The sequence below is a fragment of the Pantherophis guttatus genome, chromosome 2 (genome assembly GCF_059756535.1).
Source record: "Pantherophis guttatus breed Tessera chromosome 2, ASM5975653v1, whole genome shotgun sequence".
Classification (NCBI taxonomy): domain Eukaryota; kingdom Metazoa; phylum Chordata; class Lepidosauria; order Squamata; family Colubridae; genus Pantherophis; species Pantherophis guttatus.
Genome location: NC_142064.1, coordinates 233,068,680 through 233,093,995, shown reverse-complemented (window position 1 = coordinate 233,093,995; position 25,316 = coordinate 233,068,680). Strand labels below are relative to the sequence as shown.

At 36.4% G+C, this 25,316-nt stretch overlaps 1 protein-coding gene across 4 annotated transcripts in view; it reads left to right on the top strand.

Moving 5' to 3' along the window:
* Positions 1-25,316, top strand: part of LOC117656314 (contactin-4) — a 556,506-nt gene that overhangs the window by 528,679 nt on the left and 2,511 nt on the right. For 2 of the 4 annotated variants that reach the window (XM_087887913.1, XM_087887912.1), the window contains 9 exons: positions 3,817-3,900; positions 5,703-5,861; positions 8,141-8,290; positions 9,231-9,301; positions 14,507-14,741; positions 17,449-17,564; positions 18,634-18,820; positions 19,778-19,890; positions 22,701-22,869. In XM_087887913.1, the coding sequence (XP_087744039.1) occupies positions 3,817-3,900; positions 5,703-5,861; positions 8,141-8,290; positions 9,231-9,301; positions 14,507-14,741; positions 17,449-17,564; positions 18,634-18,820; positions 19,778-19,890; positions 22,701-22,869 (1,284 nt within the window). The remainder of the gene's footprint in view (positions 1-3,816; positions 3,901-5,702; positions 5,862-8,140; positions 8,291-9,230; positions 9,302-14,506; positions 14,742-17,448; positions 17,565-18,633; positions 18,821-19,777; positions 19,891-22,700; positions 22,870-25,316) is intronic. The other 2 variants (XM_087887915.1, XM_087887914.1) reach the window with 1 other exon arrangement.

Below are 25,316 nucleotides of genomic sequence, written 5' to 3'. Positions count from 1 at the left end.
CAGGGGTGGGGAACCTTTTATGACTTGTGGACTTCAACTCCCAGAATTCCTGAGCCAGCCCAGGAATCCTGGGAGTTGAAGTCCACAAGTTGTAAAGGGGCCATAGTTCCTCACCTCTGCATTAAACAGTGTCATCTGATGGAATCTAGAGTTTTTCTTTATGTACTTCAGTACCCATCCATTGGAAGAATATATCTCAGAGTTTTGTTTGGCCCTCACCCTGATTTTTTTATAAGATTCCTTAAAACCTAGCTGTTCCTCAGACCATGTGGTAGCCCCGTGTATATTATATGACTTTTTAAGAAAGATTTTTTAAGAAAGATGCCTGTTATTCTTTTGTCTGTATTTTTAAACTTTTAGTACTATAGCTTGTCTAGATTCAGGGAGCCCTAAAAATTTAAGCAACGAAATGAAACAAAGCATCCAACTGAACCTCTTTTAGAAGAGTTTTATATTGACCCTATTGAGAAGCCATCTTTTGTAATCCCATCCACAATATTTGAAACAACAAATAACAGAGCATCCATTGCTGATTGCAAACTACCATACACCTCATATGGAAAGAGACAGTTCCTAAGTACAAGTAGTCCTTGACTTATGAACATTTGTTCAGTGAGACCATTCGAAGTTATTGTAGTGCTGAACGAAGGGATTTATGACTAGTTCCCAAAATTATGGCCATTTCCCCCGTGGTCATATGATCAAAATCCAGGCACTTGGCAGTCAACTCAGATTTACAATCACAGAGGTGCTTCAACTCTACCCATTTAACTCAAACTTATGCCCTTTTTGCCCCCTCATTCCATGACCCCCCATGCCCTCCCTGACAGTGGTGAAATCCAATTTTTTTTACTACTGGTTCTGTGGGCGTGTCTTGGTGGGCGTGGCAGGGGAAGGATATTGCAATATCTCCATTCCCACCCCACTCCAGGGGACGGATACTGAAAAATTCCCATTCCCACCCTACTCTGGGACCAGCCAGAGGTGCTTTTTGCCAGTTCTCTGAACTACTCAAAATTTCTGCTACTGGTTCCCCAGAACCTGCTGGATTTTACCCCTGTTCCCTGACCTTTGCCATCTTTTTGTTCCCACTGCTCACCAAGTGTGCCCAGCCTGGCCCCTTCACGAGGCAAACTTTATTTCCCAGGTTGCTCATGGGGAAATCTGGGGAAAATGGCTTACATGGTCAGCAGCTGAATTGCAAAGGGCAGGGCAAGCACACCTCATCAGCGGTGGAAGCAAGATGATAAAAGTCAGTTGTGGCAGCAGAACAGGGACAGTAGAGGCCTGAGTGCAGCGTGAAGAGAAAGGACAGCTGTGGCTGGGGCTTAGTTGGCGTGGCTGCAGCTTTGTGTTGCGCTGCTGGTCGAGCTCTAGCTGGGTTTCATGCTGCAAAGGGCTTCGCACTGCACTGTGGCACAGGAGCTTCTTGCAATCCCAGAGCCATGGTGTGCCAAGAAAGCCCCTGTTGCATTTCTGGGGCAGCTGAGGCTTCCGGAGATGGCTGTGGCTTTTCACACTATGCTACAGCTCAGGGACTTCTTGCATCCCCAGAGCTGCAGCATGCCAAGAAGCTCCTGAGGGGGAGTGTGTCAAGCACCTTCAGAGCTGCATGATTCTGAGCAATCTTGCCTCCTTGCAAGGTAAGAGGTAGGGTGACCAAAAGGAAAGAGATGGGGAGAGAAAGATAAGCAGGTGGGGGGAATTTGAGGCAGCTCCTTACCTTGAGGAACATAGACCAGAATGGCTTGGATTGGGATGAGTCCTCCAGTATCAGAATTTGTTTAACATCGTCAATGGGAAGTGCCAGGATTACCTTTGCTAAAATAGGTGGTGAAGTGACATCTGATCTTACGACTGCATCACTCAGCAATGGAAAGTCTTGTCTCAATCATGGTTGTGAGTTGAGGATTACCTGTATAAGACTCCAGGTAATGTTTTGTACCTCCTCGATGTAATATATACAGGAACAAAGCTAGTCCAGGTTTTGACAACATAGAGATGTGGGCCTGCTGTAATGCAGCTCTTAAATAAAATCATTGATTCTTATTAAATGCAATAAATAACTCTGTATCAATCAGGTGAATACCTTGATCAGATTTTTACTCACATTTATTTTGTAATGGCAGCTAATCCTGTATACTGCTTCTGCTTTAATTCAGTGTATTTCTTTTATATATATTATATTTTCCCTTGAAAAGCAGAATGGAAGACTTTCTAGTCTAGTCTAGCTATTCTAGAGTAGCTGGGAAGTGGGAGAATGGAGGGCATATTCATTGTCCATTTAAAAAGGCAGCTGCAGTTTATCTGCTGCTCCCTCTTGGAATTAAGATATATTGTAGCTTTGGTAAACGCCTGCTCCACTTCATGAGAACAAGGTTCAATGAACAGTTTAAATACTCAGAAATTAGGCTGCTAAATATTTAAAATCTGTAATACTTGAAGTTCTTAAGTATATACATCATTTTGGGAGAAATAATCTTACATTTTATTAGGAGTCTTTTAGAAGAAAATACATTACAGGGGTCCGCGAACATAGTGAATTTCTTTTTTCTTGCATCTGGAGTTGTAGGGATTTTTTTTTTTTTTTAGTGCTCCATTTTCTAGCCACACTGCACCATCTAGTGGATAAAAAGAAACACCAGCCAAACTTTCCTTTCAGTTACTGATGTTCATTCATGACAAAAAACCTACATTTGCTTAATCAACCAAATGAGTTAGAGCCTAACTTAGTCTAAAACTCCCTTGTCATTGTAATTGACATTTCATTTAAGTGTACAAATTTAGTTTCACCATCCTATTTGGCAAAATAAACTGGCAAATGATTAAAAAACAAAGGACTAAGGAGAAATTTCCTAATAATGAGAACAATTAACCAATGGAATGGCTTGCCTTCAGAAGTTGTGGGTGCTCCATCACTTAAGAAGATACTGGACAGCCACTTGTCTGGAATGGTACAGGGTCTCTTGCTTGAGCAGAGGGTTGGACTAGAAGACCTCCAAAGTCCCTTCCAACTCTGTTATTCTGTTAAAGCACTCTGTAGCACCTTACTAAAAGTGAAGTTCTTTAGTTAAGCAAAGGCTTTCTATTAATGTCAAATCAATTTGTTTTTTTTAAATTACAGTATTCGGCACAAATCCCATTTAATTGTATTTTTATATTTTACATTTGATGTGTTACTATGGAATCTACTCTTGGAAAGACTGTGCTACGTGCTTCCAGCAAACACATTCAAACTATTTATTCTCACAGCTGGTGAATCTTCTTTAAGCAGCCATTTTTAAAAGCATCAGGGTGAAAGATACAAGATTACGAACCACAACATACTATACACACAGCTCTAATGATCAATAGAGATAACTTTTATAGAAAAAGTATCATCATGATGAAAACTTACTACGATCATAATTTGGTGTATGCTTACTTAAAGAGTCAGTCCCATTAATTCAAAGGGTTTATTTTTTAGTAAGTGCAGCCTAAGGTGACATTAGAACATTTCATAATGTTATTACTGAAATTAAATAATATGTCTTTTGCAAGTCCAACACATATATTTAGTAAACTAAAATTGCATGCTTGTCAATAATTGATTTATGGAATATGTATGTACAGTTCAAGCTGTATTGTTAAGACTTATTTAATACTGTATGTCAAAGTTCCTGACAGTATAGCCTGTAGTATAAAATAAATAAATAAAAATTTAAATGTTAAATCTACTTTATTTTTAAAGTTTCATTTTCAATATCATTTTGAAAAGAGCAGCTAAAATTGTGACTTCAACTCTCAGTCATCACTATGATTTCACCCTTAAAACAGAGATTTCCCATCTATTTCCTGAGGAATGGAAGACCTCCAGAATGTGGGATATGGGGAAAAGGAATGTTAAAAAACAAAAACAAGGTACCAAATAGAGGGGAATGGGATGAAGCCTCCATGGGCACCGAAGTACAATTATTTGGCTAATAAATTTACATCATTCTTCAGGGGTATGGTTTGGTGTAACCAATATGATTCCCAGCTATGTTACTGTACGGAGGGCAATTGGCAAACAAGCAATAAGAGGTAGAGAGAATGACAAGTTGTTATTGCTTCTAATATGCTGATCCTCAGTCAGTAATTTTTTTTCCCTAATAAAGTCTTCTACTCAGAAAGGCATTCTATTGGATTTTGGTGAATATCTGAAATGAGAATATTCCAGATCTGGGGAAATCCTCAGTGAATAGATTTCTCTGCCCTCACTGCTCAGATTTGCTCTAATTATATGGCCAGTTGGCCATATAATTATGGCCATCTCCTAGTAAAAATTATAGTGATACAGGTCAGCACTGAGGGGGCACAATGGCTCAGCGGTTAAAGATGCTGAGCTCAGCTGTGCAGTTGACAGCCCAGGTTCAAGACCCAAGCTCCGTGCAACGGGTGAGTTACCGTTACTTGTCCCAGCTCCTGCCTAACATAGCAGTTAGAAAGCATGAAAATGCGAGTAGATACATTGATATCATTTTGATGGGAAGGTAATAGTGTTCCATGCGCCTTTGGCTTATAGCCATGCAGGCCACATGAACATGGAAATTGTTTTTAGACAATGCTGGCTCCCTCAGCCAAGAAACGGAGATGAGCATCATGCAGGACGTAACTAACAGGGAAACCTTTACCTTTTTACAGGTCAGCAGAAGGTTCCCAAGTCAGACAAGACAGTATTCCACATCACGGTTTTCATGCAAAAAAAAAAAAAACCCAAAACCCAAACAACCCAGATTTGTGACATAACTCATGAAATCATTTTGCCTCCTCCCAGATATTAACCATTTCTAAGCTCACTGTCATATTGCACAAAGAGGTAATGTAAGGATGTCATTGAAACACTCAATTTCCAAGAAGACATGCAAAGATTACACCAGATAAGTGTTTCAGGCTAAGGCACACTTATCTGAAAAGATAAACCACTGAGCCTTTAGGGCTTACTTCTCTATTAATGTGAATAGGATTATATTGAAAGTCTGTAGCATTCTTACTGATAACATTCTAGGTTCAGATTAGAAAGATTTTAAGAATTTAAACATTTTGTATTTTTCACCATTGCAAATGTTCTTTTTTTTTTTTCATTTTTTCCCTATTTTCTTATAAACCCCTTTTAAAAACTGAGCTACTGTATAAGAAAGGATTTGCTGAGTCCTTTTACATGGGCAAAAACAATAATACTTGTGTCTCTTGTGCTAAAGAACACATCTCTCTGTTAAAACATAACTTTAGTCACTATATTTAAAGTTTATCTATGTCAGAATAAATTTAGCATCCAAAGAAAGTTTTATAACAGAAGTTCTCCTTTAGTGCCAAGAATTTCAATTGATCCAAATCAAAAAGGTAATGCCCAAAATATCCCAAATATTTCAAGTTTGTTGTATAGTTTACATCACCATCATGGGCTCTGAAAACTCTGCGGAAGTAGGCAGTGTAGAATAGTTCAAACACTGAAATCATTGGGCTACTTTGGACAATATATTTTGCATCTGGATCTCCCGCAGTTTCTTTCTACAAAGAACAGATTTTTATAATACCAATGGTTTTTTTTTAGAATTGAACAGGAAAGTCTTGCAACTCTTCATCTTAAATGTGGACTACTTCTGCAGGCTATTATTTGCTATGTATATCTCACTGAGGGGAACCAAAATGTATTTTTGTTTATTTTGGATGTTTCATAACAGGTCCCCCAGGTCCTCCTGAAGCTGTGACAATTGATGAGATAACAGACACTACAGCTCAGGTTTCTTGGAGACCAGGAGCAGATAACCGCAGTCCCATTACAACATACGTTATTCAAGCAAGGACCCCATTTTCAGTTGGATGGCAAGGAGTAAATACAGGTAGACAAGTACTTCAAAGCATACAGAGTGGGATTTTTAAACTTTTCTATATACACAAAATGGTCAAGTCAGCGTGAATCTATAAAATGTAATATTGATAAACAGAACATACAGTATATACGATGATCTTCATAGAGAAAGTAAGAAAATCAATAATTCCTACAAGTTCATATTCATCATGTTGTTCCTTTAATGGTGAGCAATATTGTACAGTGCACAGCAAAGCATAAGAAAGAAGAAAAAGAGAAGGAACTATAACTAAATCTAATTTATATCAATTCACTCAATCAATTCTTTTCTATCCATATTCTTTCACCACACATTCTTTCTTTACTGTCCCAAAGGTGCTTTTTCCAGAGGCAACTGGATCTTGTTTTTCCTTTCCTTTCAAGGAAAAGCAAAGAAGTTCAGTTGCCTCTGGAAAAAGCACCTTTGAGACAACCATAACCTGGACGATTGAGAATCTCTGTAAACGTTCTTTCTTTACCTTAAGTACCATATTCCTGTTCCATTCAGCTTTTTGTTTTTCCTGACACAGCCAACATTCCTTGTGACAAAGTTGGCAGAAGGATGCTTCTATACCCAACTCCTCTTCCTTCTTTTGAAAAATATGCATTTCTCTTAACAGACCATGTACTTTCCACTAACTAGCATTTACACACCTTAAAAATTCTCCATAAAGTTTATAATCTTTAGTAAATGTCCTTCTAAGGTACACAAATGCATTTATTTCTCTAGTTTTGGGTTTGTTTTTTGTCATGTATATATAACTCGCAATCACTCAACACACTTTGACCCAGCCTTGTTCCATCTTAATTTTCAGATCCACGTTCCTTGTATTATATGTATTATGTAATATTCACAATGAATCATTCCAGTTGTCACCCCAAAAACACAGCGTCCCTTACATGCAAAATTAGATACACATTTAGACAATTAACAAACGTATTTCTAATTTCACTAAAGCATTATTTAATGAATACATTAAACAAGGAGCTAACACACATCCTTGTCCTAGTCCCTGTTTGTTGTTGAACCATCCTATTTCGTGTCATACATGTTTTATATCCATCAAATCAGGGGTGGGGTCTACTTACCTTTACTACTGGTTTGCAACGGGAGCGCACACGGGTGCTCGGTTTGCTTGTGTACGCACACTTCTGTGCATGCGCAGATCGTCAATTATGATGTCCGGGCGGGTGGGCAGAGCATCCCACCGCTTTTACTACCGGTTCTAAAGAACCAGACAGAACCGGGAGCATCCCACCACTGCATCAGATGTATACTTACTATATGCCTGATCAAAGCACTCCATGACTCAAGCCTATTCTCTTCATTAAATTAAGAAGCATACAATAGACATTTCCCAATCATACATGTCTCAATTACCTGCTAAACAGCAACATTTAATCTGCACCCTCTGTGCCTGGAATAAAGCTCTACTGCTCTTATCAAATTTTGTTTGTTTTTTTTTGTTAACACCCCTATCTTTTTTAGTCAGAATTCTGCCAGTCATGCTAGGATGAGCAACCTACCTTTGGTTCTGAACAGAAAACAATGCCATTCTTCGTATGTTAAGCACAAATGCAGTCTTCACACTTGGGTTAGACAAGTGATAATGCTGCTCCACAGGCAAACCACATTCATATTTTAAGATTTTTTTCAGTATCAGTACCATCTATTCCTAAGATTTAACATTTTCAACATTGTTAGAAGCATTTTTTCAATTTCTTTTTTTAGAATTCTTTCCTTGGGCATTAGTACTGTACTTATAGCATTCATTTCAATTCTACAATTTCATTACAAACCTCACACACATACAGTATCTTAATACTCCTTGCAGTGAACCCTTACTTCACCGTTTCATTTCAATATATTTCATTCTTTTGTTTGAATTTTATTCAGTCTGGTGACAGCTTCTTATTTAGCCTCTTGCACCCAATCCCCAAACCATTTGTTTGTTTGTTTTATATCTGTCAAATTATTTATAACTACTCAATTATGATATTCAACTGATTAGCACCTCTTCTGCCGTGATTTTAACCATAAATTCAGTATTGATGAAAAATAAGACCAGCCAACTCATAGTTAAATTCTGTAGTCTAGGAGTCTACTATTTCCACTCAGTTTCTGTTCTGTTGTCCTGCTTGCTATGTTTCTTCAGCATTAAATTTTGAACCTTTAAAATTATATGTATATAATGTTTTTTTCAATTATACAGTGATTACCAGGCATACTTTTTTTTCATTCTGTTTCCTGACCCACAACATTTCTTCCAGTGCCTGATGTCATTGACGGAAATACATTTACAGCAACGGTGGTGGGCTTAAACCCATGGGTTGAATATGAATTCCGAATAGTAGCTGCCAGCCTTATTGGAATTGGGGAACCAAGCAAACCATCAGAGAAACGAAGAACTGAAGAGGCCCGTAAGTAGGATTATAAAAAGAAACAATATTTCAATCAATATTTCTTGATACTCAATAAAGCACATATTTGGCTTAATCATTTCACAAGTAAGGGAAAAATGCATTTAATATAAAAGCGATCCTAGTTATGTCCATAATGGAACCATCACAGTCATAAGTGTTAACAGTTCTAAAATGAGTCGGTCACATTGATGGTTAAATGAACTAATAGTTTCGTATAGGTGTGGTTTTACTCATTTTTAAATTATTTTCAAAAGAAAATTTATCTTTTAATAATGTTTACATAAAAAAATCATCGATTAAGAAAAACTAAAATTCACTCATAAGTACACTTAATATGTACACTTTTATGGAGTGTACAAAATACCACAACAGGCACAGATATACCAAAAAGACATAGTAAAACACCAAGAATATAGTACAGAATTGTTTATAGTTCACAGAATCCTCATACTTCTGTTAGAAAAGGAAGCTCCTTTTTAAAAAATGGTTTCTAAATTTAGCAATACTCAAAAGTCCAAGGTTCAATCTGTCCCTAATACAAGTTTTTTTTTTTTTTTTAAATTAAAACCTCCCTCACTGTTCTTTTCCACCTGAGGTCATGAACCACAGTTTGAGAAAGCTGATTGAAGTCATTAATTGCAAGAAGATTCAGGACATTTGTAGCAATGCAGTTATGCAGGAAAAGCGCAATAAATAATATTCCATTGAAAAGCAAGCTCATCTTAATTAAAAATATACAATATGCAAAAAAAAAAAAATCTGAAAAAAATAGGAAAAGCAAATTTGGTTGTGCAAATCGCCTTGAAATTTCAAGCAACTGGGTTTGTCTTAAGTCCTAACAAACTTATGTCTAAAATCTTTACAATAAGTTATTATAGCATCGGATTTGCATTTTGGCCTGGTTGCTACAGTACAGTATTTTTCTTCCCTTTTGCAGTTCCTGAAGTCACTCCAGCCAATGTCAGTGGAGGTGGTGGCACTAAATCTGAATTGGTTATAACATGGGAGGTAAGTGATATGGATTCAGGAGGGAAGTCATTTATTTTCCTAATGATCAGTTGATTGTCTGTGACTTGAAAGGGTTATATCTGGCAGGTGATACTTGGGAAGCATCATCTCAAGTGCTGGGTCTTTGGACAAAGAAATTGACTCGAAGATCAGCAAAACTAACCAGACACTGAGGCGGCTTCATAATAAAGTGATCAATAGCACAACATCCTTATCGCCACAAAGCAAAAAATCTACAGAGTTCAGAGTTGTGATTATCCCTTATCTCCTATATGGATAGGAATCCTGGTCTCTTTACTGAAGGCACATCAAACACAAATTTACTGAAGGCATATCAAACACACATTTCAATGAACACTCTCTTCTCTAATGTTAGCATTTGTTCACAAGGCATGTCTCCAACCTGGAGGTCTTGGATCATGTGGAGTCCACCAGCATTGAGTCTCTGAATTTCAGAGCCCAATTGAGATGGTTGAGTCATATCATCAGAATGTATGACCACCATATGCTTCAGCAGTTGCTTTATAGTATACTGGAATCTGGGAAGAGACTTTGATGTTGACCACACAAGCACTACAAAGATGGTGTGAAGGAAACTCACCATCACTGTGACATCCGGCCAAGGACTACCAAAACAACTAGTAGTAGCACTTAGACTTATATAGTACTTCATAGTGCTTTAGAGCCCTCTCTGAGCAGTTTACAGAGTCAGCATATTGCCCCAACAATCTGGGTCCTCATTAAACTGACCTCGGAATGATAGAAGGCTGAGTCAACAGTGAGCCATTGAACTCCTGGCAGATGGCAGAATTAGCCTGCAATGCTGCATTCTAACCACTGTGCTATCACAATTCTTTTATGCCATATATTATATGTGTATGTGTATGTGTATATAGATAAATAGATGATAGATGATAGATGATAGATAGATAGATAGATACATAGATACATAGATACATAGATACATAGATACATAGATACATAGATAGATATAGATGTAGATGTAGATATAGATATATGTATGTATGTATGTATGTATTTTTTTGCTTTAATTTATATGCCACCCTTCTCCAGAGACTCAGGGCGGCTTACAATGCGTTAAGCAATAGCCTTCATACTTTTGTATATTTATACAAAGTCAGTTTATTGCCTCCACAATCTGGGTCCTCATTTCACCTACCTTTGAAAGGATGGAAGGCTGAGTCAACCTTGAGCCTTGTGAGATTTGAACTTGCAGTAATTGCAAGCAGCAGATGTTAATAACAGTGCTTAGTCCACTGTACTACAGGCTCTTATATATGTATGTATATATGTATGTATATATGTAGGATTTTATTTGCTCCACTTTTTAAAAGATTTTTTAAGATTTATCATTCTAACCCAGAACTAACTTAGAATGTAAGAGAATAGAATAACAGAATTGGAAGGGACCTTGGAGGTCTTCTAGTCCAACCCCCTGCTCAGGCAGAAAACCCTATACCATTTCTGTCAAATGGTTGTTCAATCTCTTCTTAAAAGCTTCTAGTGTTAGAGCATTCATAACTTCTGGAGGCAAGTCATTCCACTGATTAATTGTTCTAAATGTGAGAGCCAATGGCATAATTGTTAACTTGATGGAATATCAATGTCACAAATCTCGGCTTGAGTGTTAGGATGGTTATATATGCATTCGTGATGGATTAATACCGTTCTGTCATTCTCTCTCTGTCTTTTTCTTCCAACTATGACCAAGGAGGAAGAGAAATTTTAGACAATTATCTGCTTGGGAGGGATAGCAAGCCAGCTATTTCACCATTGTCATAGCCAATTTATTTTCTTCTTTCCAAACAATCACAATTTATGTAAAGGGTTTGTCAGGAACAATGTTTATGAAAGAAATATAATAATGATGATGAAAGTTAATAAACTTAGAAATTTTGGAAACAGGTTTCTTGTCAGGTAGTTGCCTCGAGATTAGACAGCTTGCTAGTAGTTTATACCACACTTCAGCATACAGTCTAGTGTTCACATCTTTGTTAAAGTAGTCATGTTCTTTGCTTCATAATTTACACTGTATGTTTCATCTGCAAAAGTAGAAACAACATACAAGTGTGTGGAGAGAGATATTGCTGAAAAACTGGAGATCTGTAATCCAATAGTTTGAACAGTTTTAAAGGCCTAGGTTTTAGTACTTCTAAAGAGAACTAAATTTGAGCATGAAATAAATATGCTTTAAAGGTTTTACTGAGAAAGAGGTGCAAAAAGTGAACATACAACATTGCTACTTTCTTTTTCAGAGTTTTTTTAATAGCGTCAGTGCTACTTGTTATAATTATTCAGAGAATGTGAATACATAGAAACAAATGTGGCTGTAACTTTGGTTTTTCACTCTCTGAACTAAAAGCTTTAATCCTTGTTTCTCATTCTTTCTCTCTCACTTACAAATACACACACACACACACACACACACACACTTTCCATAATGCAGTCTAGCTGACCAGTCTAACTTGAGGTCTAAAAAAGTCAAGGTGGAAAATGTGTCATATTCTGAATGATAGCTCAGAAACACTATGGATCCAGCCTATTTTTATAAATTCTTGCAGGCGTGGGCAATTATAGGCAGATATTTTTTTTCCATGTCTAGGTATTGATTGATTGATTAATCAAATTTGTAAGGCTGCATTTCTCTGACAAAACTCTTGGTGGTGCACATATCATATAAAACACCAGCAATAATAAAACACAATCACACAAAAAAATGGTCCTCTCACTAAAAGCACAAAACACCTATGATATATATACACAGTGGAGCTCCTAAATTAACAACCTGCCCACTATCTCTGGGGAAAGGGCCAATTTCCATAAGGCCACCAAAGTTGAGCTGTCCATACCTTGGAGGTGGGTTATGTGGGAGACATGGCAGAGAAATTCCACTTTCTAGGACCCAATGGATGACATTACTCACTGATGGAATGCAGAATCTACCAGATCTGCTGGGATAGGCAGAAACCATTGGGGAGAGGAAGCCCTGCAAGTAGGCTGATAGGATGAAAATTCTATATGAATTGCATATTATTGGAAGCCAGTGCATCTCACACAGCGGTGGTATTTTGTAGGTAGTGAATCTAGTGCTGCATATGGCTCTGTTATTTTTCCACTTGCATTGCCTTAATCAGTTCACTTGAGAGCCACTTTTTTTTTTTTTTTTTTTTTTTTTGCAAATTACTTGTTGATTAATGTTCTTAGAAATTGACATTCTGGTATTTTTCCAAATGTTACACAGCAGAAATCTGCTAAACCAAATCCTTCTGCCACTTAACCTACCTTGAATAAGCCCCATGTATTCCATCTTTTATGCATGCCATTCCTTTGTACAAATGCATGGCACAAGGTACACAAAACAGACAGCATGTAGGAACCAAACAAGGATGAATAAGTGGGTAACTAGTGACACTTACCAGCCATTGAAATTCAGAAAAGCATTCAGGTATAATACAACACAGCAGAAAATCTTTATTGCTAGCTGTTTGACTGTGAGCTCAGAAATGAGCACAAGAATCCTAACTGTCCAAACCTAAAATCCAAAGGAAAGTTGTTACATCCCACACACAAAACAAAACAATTTAAGCAGAAGTCTTAGCTGCTCATAGTTAATAATCTCTGCAAGTTTACCAGCAGGATGAAGGAGCCAGGGCTGTTGGCTTTTTCTCTTAATGATATAAAGAGCAGGCTTATGTGCTGTCCAATTAAACCAAAAAAACCCCCAAACAACCGAAGTGATGCATAAAAATTAGCATCAAAATATTGAGGTCTATATTTCCAAGTTGGGTGAAGTTTTATCCTTGTGTAATTCATAGAATTAGGTCTTTGCTCTTAGGGCAAACGTAATAACTCTTTTGGTAGAGAGGCTACTAAAAGAAAAAAATTAGGAATAAAATAGCAGTATCCTACACCAAATATGGGATGATCATATCAGTTTTATCACATTCCAGAACAGCCAACACTGTTTTAATCTTAAGAGGTACCCTTTATTAACTTCTATTTTCTGCCATCTACTTCCAAGTTTTCACATTTTGATTGGACCTCATGGAATTCCAGCAAACCTATTGACTATTCCTTATTTACAGGATTAATCATGCTGTAAAATGACAAGATAATTGGTTACTTACTATCAGTCCTTCCTAAATCAAAACTATAGAAGGACAGGGTGAACACCATACTGAGACAAAGAACAAGGCGGCATACTCTCCTCTTAAATTCTGTGCTATAAATTTATTGAGTAGACCAATATTTCTCAACTTTAGCAACCTTAAGCTATGCACATTTTAACTTCCAGACTTCCCAGAGACGCAGGACAGTTGGTATAGATAGCGCAAAGGCTAAAGTAGAGTTGATGATTGATATTTTTCATCCTAAAGTGGTTCTCATCTTCTGCCTAATAGTTCAACCAACCTTGATTATGTACAGTAGATCTTCATATCGAAGAAGAACCAGCATATACTTCATGGGAATGAGAATATAACTGATAGAATTTGGGGGGGGGGGGAACCTAAGGCATAAAGTTTCCATTTACTGTAAAGCAATGCTAAAGAACCATAAACATTTCTAAGCTCCACCAAGATGCTTTTAGAAAAACCTAAGCAGTTGCTAAAGCTCTTTTCTTACTCTTCTTCAAAAATACTGTAATAGATGCCTTTCTCACATTTGTGACTTGGAGATAAAGAAGGATGCTATTCAGCTATTGTTGTCAAGAATTGTAGCTGCTATATAAAGGAGAAAGTAATCTTCCATCTGCATAAGCAGTTTATTCGATTCTTGAGTATAACCTTTACTTGGATCAAACCACAGTTAGTGCATTTATGGGAGATAATAAACTTACAATTGTCTCTTCACAGATGGCTGTTAGATGCATCGGCCTTGATTACTAACTGTCTGTAATGTTTATAAGTATAGTTTGTTCTTCTTCTAACTTATACTATTTTGGGACTAAAGCCTTTTCAAAAAGCAAATAGACTATTAAAAGGACATGAACAGTCTGAAACAAATTAGCAGTAAAACATAGGATGCTTTTAAAATTGTGTGCTTATTTCCTTTGCCAGGAAAAAGTGTTCCAGGGTGAACTACTTAGTTCTAGTATTATTTTTTTTCTGGGATAAATGTTACTGTGCCTCTTAACAAGCACAAGCTACTCATCAACCTGTTTCCATGTTTCTTCTCTTGGTATAGACAGTGCCAGAAGAGTTACAGAATGGAGGAGGCTTTGGCTATGTTGTTGCCTTCAGACCAGTTGGTACCATAAGCTGGATGCAGACTGTAGTGGTTTCACCAGATGCCTCCAAATATGTGTTTCGGAATGAGAGTTTACCTCCATTTTCACCATACGAAGTTAAAGTTGGAGTGTACAACAACAAAGGAGAAGGTCCTTTCAGCTCTATCACCGTTGTTTATTCAGCCGATGAAGGTAAGCCTAGCCAAATAATCTGGCAGTATATGATAAGCTGGTTGTTTTCGAAATGGCCTTGCGTCCCTCTTATTGTTAATGTCCACATATGCTGCTAAGAAATGGCATGTACCCAATTTTAGGTTTCATTCTCTTGCAAATTAATATTAATCATGGTGACATTTTGTTTGAAGAATGAGATAATTCATTCGAGACATGCATTATGTTACACTGCTCATTGAGAGGTTTAAGAGGACCTTTTGGGTCAAAATATTTTCACAAATTAAAATGTTAATTTCTCATTTTAATGCTTAATGGCACTATTATCAGTGTTGGCAGCACGTGCAGTGGCATGTTTGCATATTAAGTTTAAACCTATTCCGAAATTACATGAGGATTGTGATAATGTTTTGTAAACCCTTTTGATAATTGCTAACCCTATTTTATGTGTATGTATGTGTGTACATATAAACAGATATGTATAATTAATGTCTGTTGAGCATTTATTCTCTGAAGAATGGTATTGAAATTTAGCACGAATTAATCTTGTCTAATTATAAACTATTCCCTTATCTCACTATAGCAGTACATTTTTCTCTAAATTAATTTTAGCAATAAAATCTTACTTGATTTTTTGAACATAATTGAATAATCCCCACAATGGAGATAATCATACTCAGCTGTAAATCATAATCTGAACAAGTTCAGTTTTTAAAGACCTGAATCTCATCAGAGTTTCAAATTAATCTCAAATACAGTTTTGTCTAAACTCAAAGTCAGGTTTTGCCTAAAATTCTGAAGATTGGCTGGCAGTCAGATTTAAAAATCATCAGCCTATCTCAGCCTGATTACAATCATATTCAAAAGATCTGAAAGCTGAAAATAATCAGGATTTACTAACTCTTCTTCCTGAAAGAAATCAACCCTGACTGTCCTTTGAAAGGGCAGATACTGAAGCTGAAGCTTAAAACACTTTGGCCATCAAATGAGAAGAGAGGACTCATTGGAAAAGACTCTGATGTTGGGAAAGATTAAATGCAAAAGGAAAAAAAAGGTTGGCAGAGGATGAGATGTTTAAATAGTATCATTAACACAATGAATATGAATTTAGGCAAACTCCAGGAAACAGTGTAGGACAGAAGGGCCTTAACCTTGATGCTTTAAGTCACAAAGAGTCGACATGATTTAGGAACTAAACAACACTAGCTTCTCTTTCAGTTTGCCATTTTTTGTTTGTTTCTGTAGCCACACATAGTTTCATGAATGCCTATGAATTCAATCATAGGATCTGTACATTTCCCTCAACTGTAGTTGTTTTTAAAACATGTTAACATCCACCTAATCGGGTAGATTTTAGACCAGTAGTTCCTAACATGGGGCCCATGCTTTGCAGGGAGGGAATTTGATTTTTAATGGGGGCAATTGGAACCTTGTTTAAACCAAGTTAATGGCCTTTTAGGCTTCCTCCTCATAAGTAGGAGTCACTTTTTGAATAGTAAGAATTATATGTCACCGGGGGGCGGGGTGAGGAGAATCAGGATTTTAGAGATGCTTAGGTGGGTCATGGCCAAATAAAGGTTGGGAACCACTGTTTTAGACAGATATTAAAGTGTAACTGCTAAATAATGTAATATTATTCTCTACTCTGCTGTTATGTAACATTTACATAGCATTTAATGTGATTGAATCCAAAAGATGGTAACAAGTCTAACTTGAGTTATAAATTATGTTAGAGATGATGGCACCATTAAAAAAGAGGAAACCCTAATGGGCAGTGATGGCTAACCTTTTCTGGACTAAGTATCCAATGTGCGCATGCGTGCCCGAACCTCCAAAATGCAATGTGCTTGCGGCCCCTGTGCATGCACCCTGCCCCATGCATGAATGCACATCCCCCTGCATGCACAACCCCCTGCATGTCCCCACCCCCCACGCATGCACGTGCAGCCCTCCAGCATGCACCCCACCCTCTGTGCATGCACGTGCGGCCTCCCCGCACGTGCCCAGTCCTCCACGCATGCACGGCAGAGACCTGAAGACCAGGTGGCTGGTGGGAGGTACGCGTGCATGCACAGCGGAGCTAAACTGGGGCAATGGCTCACGTGCCCACAGAGAGGGCACTGCCTGACACCTGGGACACACGTGCCATAGGTTCGCCATCATGGCTATAGGTTTTGTTTTTGGGTTTTTTTGCCAATTTTCATCATCAAACCTATGAGTAAGAACGAATCACTTTGTTCTTACTCTTAGGAGGATAGAAATAATTTGTTCTTGGCCTCGTAGTCTGTAAATTAGAGATTCCAGATTAAATATTACATAACGTTTTGATGTGGCTTAATTAGAAGTTCCTTCTAGTACAGCAATGCCCAACCTTTCTGGTATCAGGGTCTGGTTTCAGATGAAAAATTGTCTTCAATTTTTGCAGACTGGGGAGGATGGTTTATGCATGATCTAGATCCCACATATGTGCAGATGAAGCTTCACTCACTTGCACGCTACTTGTGCAGCCCAATTCCTAACAGGCTACAGACAGGTACCAGTGAGTGAGGGGATGGGGACCCCTGTTCTAGTAAGATGACTGGGTGCTGTGCATAAACACAATTTTCAGAATTCTGAATAAACCAGGTTCTTAGGTAGCCTAAGGCCATTTATACCTGATTTTATTTTCTAAATTAGTGGTATTTATAGGTGTCATGACACTACAGCTAATTACGGTGTTATTTTCTAGAACCCACCAGAGCTCCCACCAATGTATTTGCCAAAAGCCTTTCCGCTTCCGATATACAAGTCTTTTGGTCTTTGCTGCCAGAGACCCAGAGTAAAGGAAGAATACAGGGCTATGAGGTAGGCGCATTACATTTTCATTCAGGGTTGTTGGGTTTATAATGTTTATCAGTTTTTAATGCATGAAAAAACAATTAACAAATGAAATAAAAAATCTAATTGCTATCAATAAGCTTCAGGACCATATGGCTGCAGTTCTTAATGCATCATACTGCAAATAAAAATCTTAGATGTTTCAATAAATGCATAAATAATCAGCCATTTTGCTACCTCCACAAATTCCTTGAACTATGTAACATATCGTCTAAATCCCATTTTGTGTACTATATTACAAATGTTTTTCCTCTCATGCTCACAGGAACACTAAACAAATATTATTTTAATTAGATTAAAATAAAATAATTAACTAGAAGTTAAAGTGGGAAATTTTACTTCTACGTCCTGTATCTTGAAAACAAGCATTTATCAGAACATCAAGTGATATAGACAAGAAAGTTGTTGGTTGTAACATTTGCTAGAAATTGGTTGTATTTTTTTCATACATGAAATAAATATTTAGAATGGCTGCTGCCTCCTGATATACAGGCCTTATGAAGATTTAGGTAGAGCTGAGAAAGTACTAAAAATAAATTCTTCAATAACTGAAGTTGTATTGTTATTAAAGTTGTATTATTGTATTAAAATTGAATTATGGCAAAATCTCTTGGTAGTAAAGGTATTAAGAGCATACATCTCGTTTGATATAAAATAAAAAATGTTTATCCCTAATTTTAACCATCCATCAAGAATCCAAACAAATATGAAAAGGAAGTTCCTTGCTTACACAGGGCATATGAACATTGAAATGGTGCAACTAATTGGCCCAAAACAGATTTGCCCCAAGGAAATGATTAACTTGCTATTAAGATGATAATAATAATAGCAATGTTAAAAAGAGATGAATTTTAACAATGGTATTTTATCAATTACAAATTTAGTAGCATCAATTTAAACATAATGGGTATATGTGGATTCCTTTAAAATTTAAACACACATTTCAGGGAAACTTTCATCTCTTTGGAATTGTAATGCAAATAGTATAAACTTACATAGCTTACAAATAAGAATACATTTAAATATGTGTGCATAGGTTAGATATTGGAAACATGGAGATAAAGAAGAGCAGGCTGGAAGAATGAAAACTATGACCAATCAGACTTTTGCAAAAATCACCAACTTGAAGAGCAGTGCTTTATACCATTTGGCTGTCAAAGCTTACAACACAGCAGGGATGGGACCATCCAGCGCTGTGGTCAATGTGACAACCAAAAAGCCACGTGAGTATGGTGAATGGGGGAAGACAGGATTTTTATTTCAATTATTTCTCTTAACAAGTGTTATAGGGACCAGCAACTCTGTCACTAAGCAACACGGTTGTTAAGTGCAACCTTGTGTGATCACACTGTCTACAATCACAGTTGCAGCAATCCCAGTGGCCATCATTAGATGAATCCTCCCGTTGCCACAACCTGTGGTCACATGATTACCATTTGCAATCTCTTGTCAGTTTCCATAATGATCAGGGGTGAAATACCTTTCCCTACCGGCTCGCAAATGTGAGCACGCACGCCTCCTCCACGCATGCGCAGAGCCTTCTGCTATGCACAGAGGGTCAAAAACAGGATGTGATGACATCCGGGCGAGTGGGTGGAGCCTCCTGCCACTGGCGCTACCGGATCATGCGATCCGGATAGATCTGGCTGAATTTCACCCCTGCTAACGATGTTCCTTGTTGAAAACCAGCAGTGAAGGTTGCAAATTGTGATTACATGATTGTGGGACACGACAATGATTGCCATTCTACAATGTTCCATCTTTACGTCCTCCCATTCAGCACCATCATAATTTTGAGCAGTCATTGAATGAGTGTTCATTCAATTAGCACTACCTGTATTTTAATTGATTATACCTCTGTGCTGCTATTCAGTCAGCCTTAATTTTATAATTGTGACATGGAAAATTAAAAGCTGACCAGGGAAAATAAATATTTGTTTTCTGTTCAGAACACGGCCTGCTCCCAACTGTCATCAGTTTACAGAATTGTGTTCTGTTTTACTATATATCTGTTTGTCACGTTGGATGTGCTGGTGAATTTTAATACATACTTTTGTCTATTTGTTATAAAATATACATCTTCAACTTAGAGCACCTGACATACATTACAGATAAATCTATGTTATGTAAGAAAAATGTTGCTTCTTAATAATAATCAAACTTCTATGTTTTGAATTCAGCTCCAAGTCAGCCTCCTGGAAACATTATATGGAATTCATCAGACTCTAAGATTATACTGAACTGGGATCAAGTTAAAGCACAGAATAATGAATCTGAAGTGAAAGGATACAAAGTAGGTAATGGGCAGGAAAACATTTGGTTATTTGTTCAATTAACATGAAATAATTGCAAAAAATAAATCTCATAAAAGAATCGCAATGAGTTAGTTCACTTGAGCTGTAATCCTTATGTCCATTACTAACTTTCTAATTAAATAATTTTAAAATGATAAAAGCTAAAGATTTCACCTGTCCAGTCATGTCCGATTCTAGGAGTCGGTGCTCATCTCTGATTCACAGCCAAAGAGCCAGACATTTCTGTGGCTGGCATGACTATGTACCAAGGACACGCAGAATGCAGTTATCTTCCCACCAAAGTGGTTCCTATTTATCTACTTGCATTCACATGCTTTTTGAACTGCTAGTTTGGCAGAAGTTGGGGCAAGTAACAGAAGTTTACTCCATCATGTGATACTTAAGTCGCATGGCCAGCCTTCCAAACAAGGCTAGTGTTGCCGTCATGTCCCTTATTAAAATAATCGCCACTAAATATATCTAGGAACGTAGTGGGCCCCTAGCAAAATGTTTTCCTTATGTCTCAGTGGCATGAAAATATTATTCAAAAACAGGAATTAGTACTTGGTAGTTTGTGCAGCAAGTACAAATCCTACAAAATAAAGTTGCCTAAACTAGTCTCCACTTTGTGTCATGGAAGCAACCTTCTATTTTTTTTTATCAAGTTTTTTATTTTATATTACATATACATATCAATGTGTGAACAGTGTGACACCTGGGTGCCATTACAGTACAGATAAGTAGTACTATTGATCATAGTTATCACATTCATCCAACTTATATATTTCTAGTAGTTATACACATTTATATCAAATTATAATCTTTCATTATTTCATATTGTTTAAACATACATATTACCACCATTCAGTTTCTAAACCTTCCTCTTACCTTGCACTTGTCTTATTTTATAAAAATGTGTCTATTAATATTCCCTTTCTCTTATTTCTGTCTTTATTCTTTTATTCATGTCACTATTGTATTAAAAGACATTCCCTTTGTATTACACTTTGTATATACACTTTGTATACTTCATTATTTCATTGTTCAATATTTAAATATACAATTCTAATACCAATCACAATATTATTTAAACATGTAAATTAATTCTATTCATATTCTTTACATTCTTCCAATATATATGATTCCACTATTAATATACCTGTTTATATTAAAATATGTTCTTTTCTTAAATCATTTTATTACATTATTTCACTTTATTATTCCACTGTAAATCATATTACTTAAACAAACTCAATAATACCATTATTTAATCTCTAATTTTCCCATTTTTAATACTTAGTTCTTATTCATATTTCCCGTATTTCACTCTTCAAATATGTTTATATTTAAATACTATCTTTCATTGTTTCATTATTCAATGTTTCAATATACTATTCTAATGCCAATCACTATATTATTTAAACATACAAAATAACTCTATTCATATTCTTTGCTTTCATCCAATCTATATAATTCTAGTATTAATACACATGTTTATATTAAAATATGTTCTTTTCATTATCTAATTGCTCAACGTTTACCAATCACAATGTTATTTAAACTTACTTAGTAATTCCATCATTCAATCTCTAATTTTTCCATTTTATTATTACTTTTGTTTCACCATGTAAAGGTATATATACACGTAATCCCTCAATCTCTTATTGAACACATTCCTATCTCTGTTCTAATTTCTCTTCCTGCCACCATTATAAGAAAAGAAAAGAAAAAGAAAAAAAAGATTTTTTCTTTCTTCTTTTTCCTGTCCGCTTTCTATCCATCATCTCTTGTTCGCATCAATATTTAATACTTATTCTTTTTTTAACTTGCCTCCCATATTCTTCTCTTAAATCTTTATCTCTGTCTGTATCTGTGTTTACATCCTGCCTAGTCAATCTAAGTGTTTCTCCCATCCCTACCTTCTTCCACTGTCTAGCTTTGAAATTATCAGCCTGGACCCCTGTCCTTCTTCCCCAAGTATCTTCCTGCTCCTCCCGTTCTCTTTGTAGATTTCTTAGAATGTTTCCCCCCTGGTTTGATTCATCAAGCATTATTAATTTTATTGATGACTCCTCATCTTATTTTCGTTGATTCCTCAATTCTGTTTTTCCCTCTATTCCTTCTGGTAGCTCCTTCCTTTCCTGGGCATCTTGGTCATTGCTCATTGTCCTTTGTATAATATTTTCCAATTTATGATCTATGCAATCCATTAATTCCATAATCACCATGTTCTTTCTGGCGATTCTGGCATTCTTTATAAGGATATAACGGTATCATATCCTTTATGCTTTGAAACATCCAGTCCATCTCGTTCTCCTTATGTTGCATCTTATCTTGTTTTAATAAATTCCACTTTTGTTCAAACCTGAGGTTACTCTTCCTGAGGTGATTAGGTATACATTAATCACAGTTCTTTATGTTCCATAAGTAGTCAGTCAGTTCCATTTACGTGGTCCAGGGAGTTATTCAAGCCTCTTTAAGTCACCTTTATAGATTCAGTCATATCATTTAACATTCAGGGGTCACTTTAATTAAATGTCTATGGAAGCAACCTTCTAATCAGCCTACAAAATTAAGAAGATGAGGGATATCTCCTTTTAGACTTCTCAAAGCTAAATGAAGATAAGAACAGCTTATAAAAGCATGTGTCAGATGTTTCTTCTAATCTACAGGAAGACATAATTTCCTATAAAAAAAGTCACTTGCATTATAGAACATAAGATGCTTTGTACCTAGAAAAAGAAATTATTTCTTTTACAGTGTAATTCTTTTTACACACTAATTTCCCTTTATCAAATATATGTTGCAGGTGTTCTATAGATGGAATAGACAAAACAGTATGTCTATTATAGAGACAAACAAAACATCTGTGGAGCTTTCATTGCCCTTTGATGAAGATTATATCATAGAAATAAAGCCAATCAGTGATGGAGGGGATGGCAACAGCAGTGAACAGATTCGAATTCCAAAGATAACAAGTAAGAGTATTTTGTTTATGGTATTGGTTTACCTAAGTATAAAGTGTATGAGTTAAAAAACATACATTTCAACTTTGTGCTTTTTACTTTTGGAACTGACTGAAGAGATAAAATCTGTTTTATCTCCAATATCTTTAAACTGCTAAATGTCTCTGACTTAAAAGATGCCTGAACTACTAGAACTAATGTTGCTCCTTATCAGATTTTGACTTCAGACTGTCCTGGAATAAATCTGTAGGCTTCTAGAGAACTCAGAAGTGTCCCATAGATGTAGCATAGTTTCAGAGTTCAATTGGTAGGGATTAAAATAAAATAGTATCTTTGTGTTCCATAGATGAAGCATAGTTTCAAAGCTAGTTGTTAGGGATTAACATAAAACAGTGTCTTCTTGCTGGAAGTAATACAGTTATGAAACAGCTCCAACTATTGTATTAAAAGCATAATTACTTTGGATTACAATTTTATATGTGTGTGTCATTAAAAATCATAGTACATAAAGTTGATGAAACTGATAAATACATTCTTTTGGTTTTGGTGTGAGATGTAACATACACTAATTTATTAGAGAAATAAGTTTCAGTGGCCATCTTGTCTGATAACAATAACAATAGCACTTAGACTTATATACCATGCCATAGTTCTTATCTGAGCAGTTTATAGAGCTAGCATAGTGTCCCCAACAGTCTAGGGTTTCATTTTACTGACCTCGGAAGGATGGAAGGCTGACTCAACCTTGATGTCAATCCTGAATTTGATTGGGGTGTGGGATTGTTTGTATCCTTGGGGATTCTGAATTCAGTTTGACACAGTTTGGAACTGAAGGAGGATGGAGTCTTCAGTCAAAACATCATAGCTAGCCAATGAATCAGGCACATTCTAACAGCTGGCTGACCGGAGGAGGAGAGAGGTCACCAAGAAACCAGCTCCCTTTATGGTTGGACAATATGACAGTTTATTTTGGAAACTTGAAAAACTGAAACTTATATTGGGGTGAAAAGCCCTGAAACTTCAGGACTGACTTTTCACCAGTTATTGCCAAAATGGTGTATCTAAATAAATTTGTTCTTTGAGAAAACGGAATGCCTCAGAGTTCAATTTGGAACCTGACATTTGAGCCGGTTAGGATTGAACTTACGGCTGTGGGAAGGGAAGCTGCAATACTGCATTCTAACCACTGCACCACTACGGCTCCATATAACTACTGCCTTACCATGGCTAATATTGGTCTTTCCATTTGGCATTACAATCATGCAGCAAGACAAAAAGATAGAGAAAACATAAAGATATCAATTTTAAAACATGAAGATGTCAATTTTAATGCTAAAGCAGGGGTTCATGAGAAATAAGCCTCACCCTCCTCCCTCTTAGCTAAAAAGACAAACTGAAATATTCTTGAAACACCACACAACCCAACATTTCAATTTGTCTTACAGGTATTCCTCAATTTATGACCACAATTGAGCCCAAAATTTATGTTGCTAAGTGAGATGTTTGTTAAATGAATTTTGCCCCATTTTACGACCTTTCTTGTCACAATAATGAATTCCTGCAGTTGTTAAGTTAGTTAAGTGAATCTGGCTCCCCCATTGACTTTCCTTGTCAGAAGTTCATAAAAGGGGATCACATGATCCTACGACATTGCAAAGGTCATAAATATGAGTCAGTTGCCAAGCATCTGAATTTTGATCATGTGATCATGAGGATGCTGTAACAGTCATAAGTGTGAAAAATGGTCATAAGTCCACTTTTTAAAATGATGTTGTAACTTCAAATGGTCACTAAATGAACTGTTGTAAGTCAAGGGCTATCTGTATTTGTTTCATTTGTCATTGAGTTTTAAGGTGAAACTATTCATTAGACCAGCGTATTTTTCTGCAAGGATAGAATAATGCCCGTTTTAGGGAAAATAAAAACGTATCTAAAATAATACTGCCAGAAGAAAATTAAAATGAAATAGGATCCTTCATAGTCACTGCCTCTTTTGCCTCCAACAAAAGACTCTGAAGGTATTCAATTGTGCACATTGAGCTATTTCCTTACTCAACAGATTTGTTGTCATAACAATGAGCAGTCTTGTTATATTTTGAAATTCCCGAATTCATTGATAAGACTTTGTGAACTAGAAACATTTTCATCAGATCTATGAAAAATATACGTCATGTATGAAAGGTTATGAAGAATCTATCCTTGCAGTTACTTCCGAGAGAAAAGTGGAAGTAAACTATTTTCCGCAATGCTGCTAGAAAAACCATGTGGATGTCTCCTTGAAATCGAAAGAGAGTGACTTCAGACTTTCTTTACTTTATAGAATGAAGATAGTGAAAATGACCACACCAAAAAAAAATAAAAATGGAAAGCTGTACAAGCTGTTCCTTAATTAGGATGAAAAAGGGTAGCAGTAGAAGCTTGAAATAATCTTTTCCTATTTAGACATGATATGCATGTTT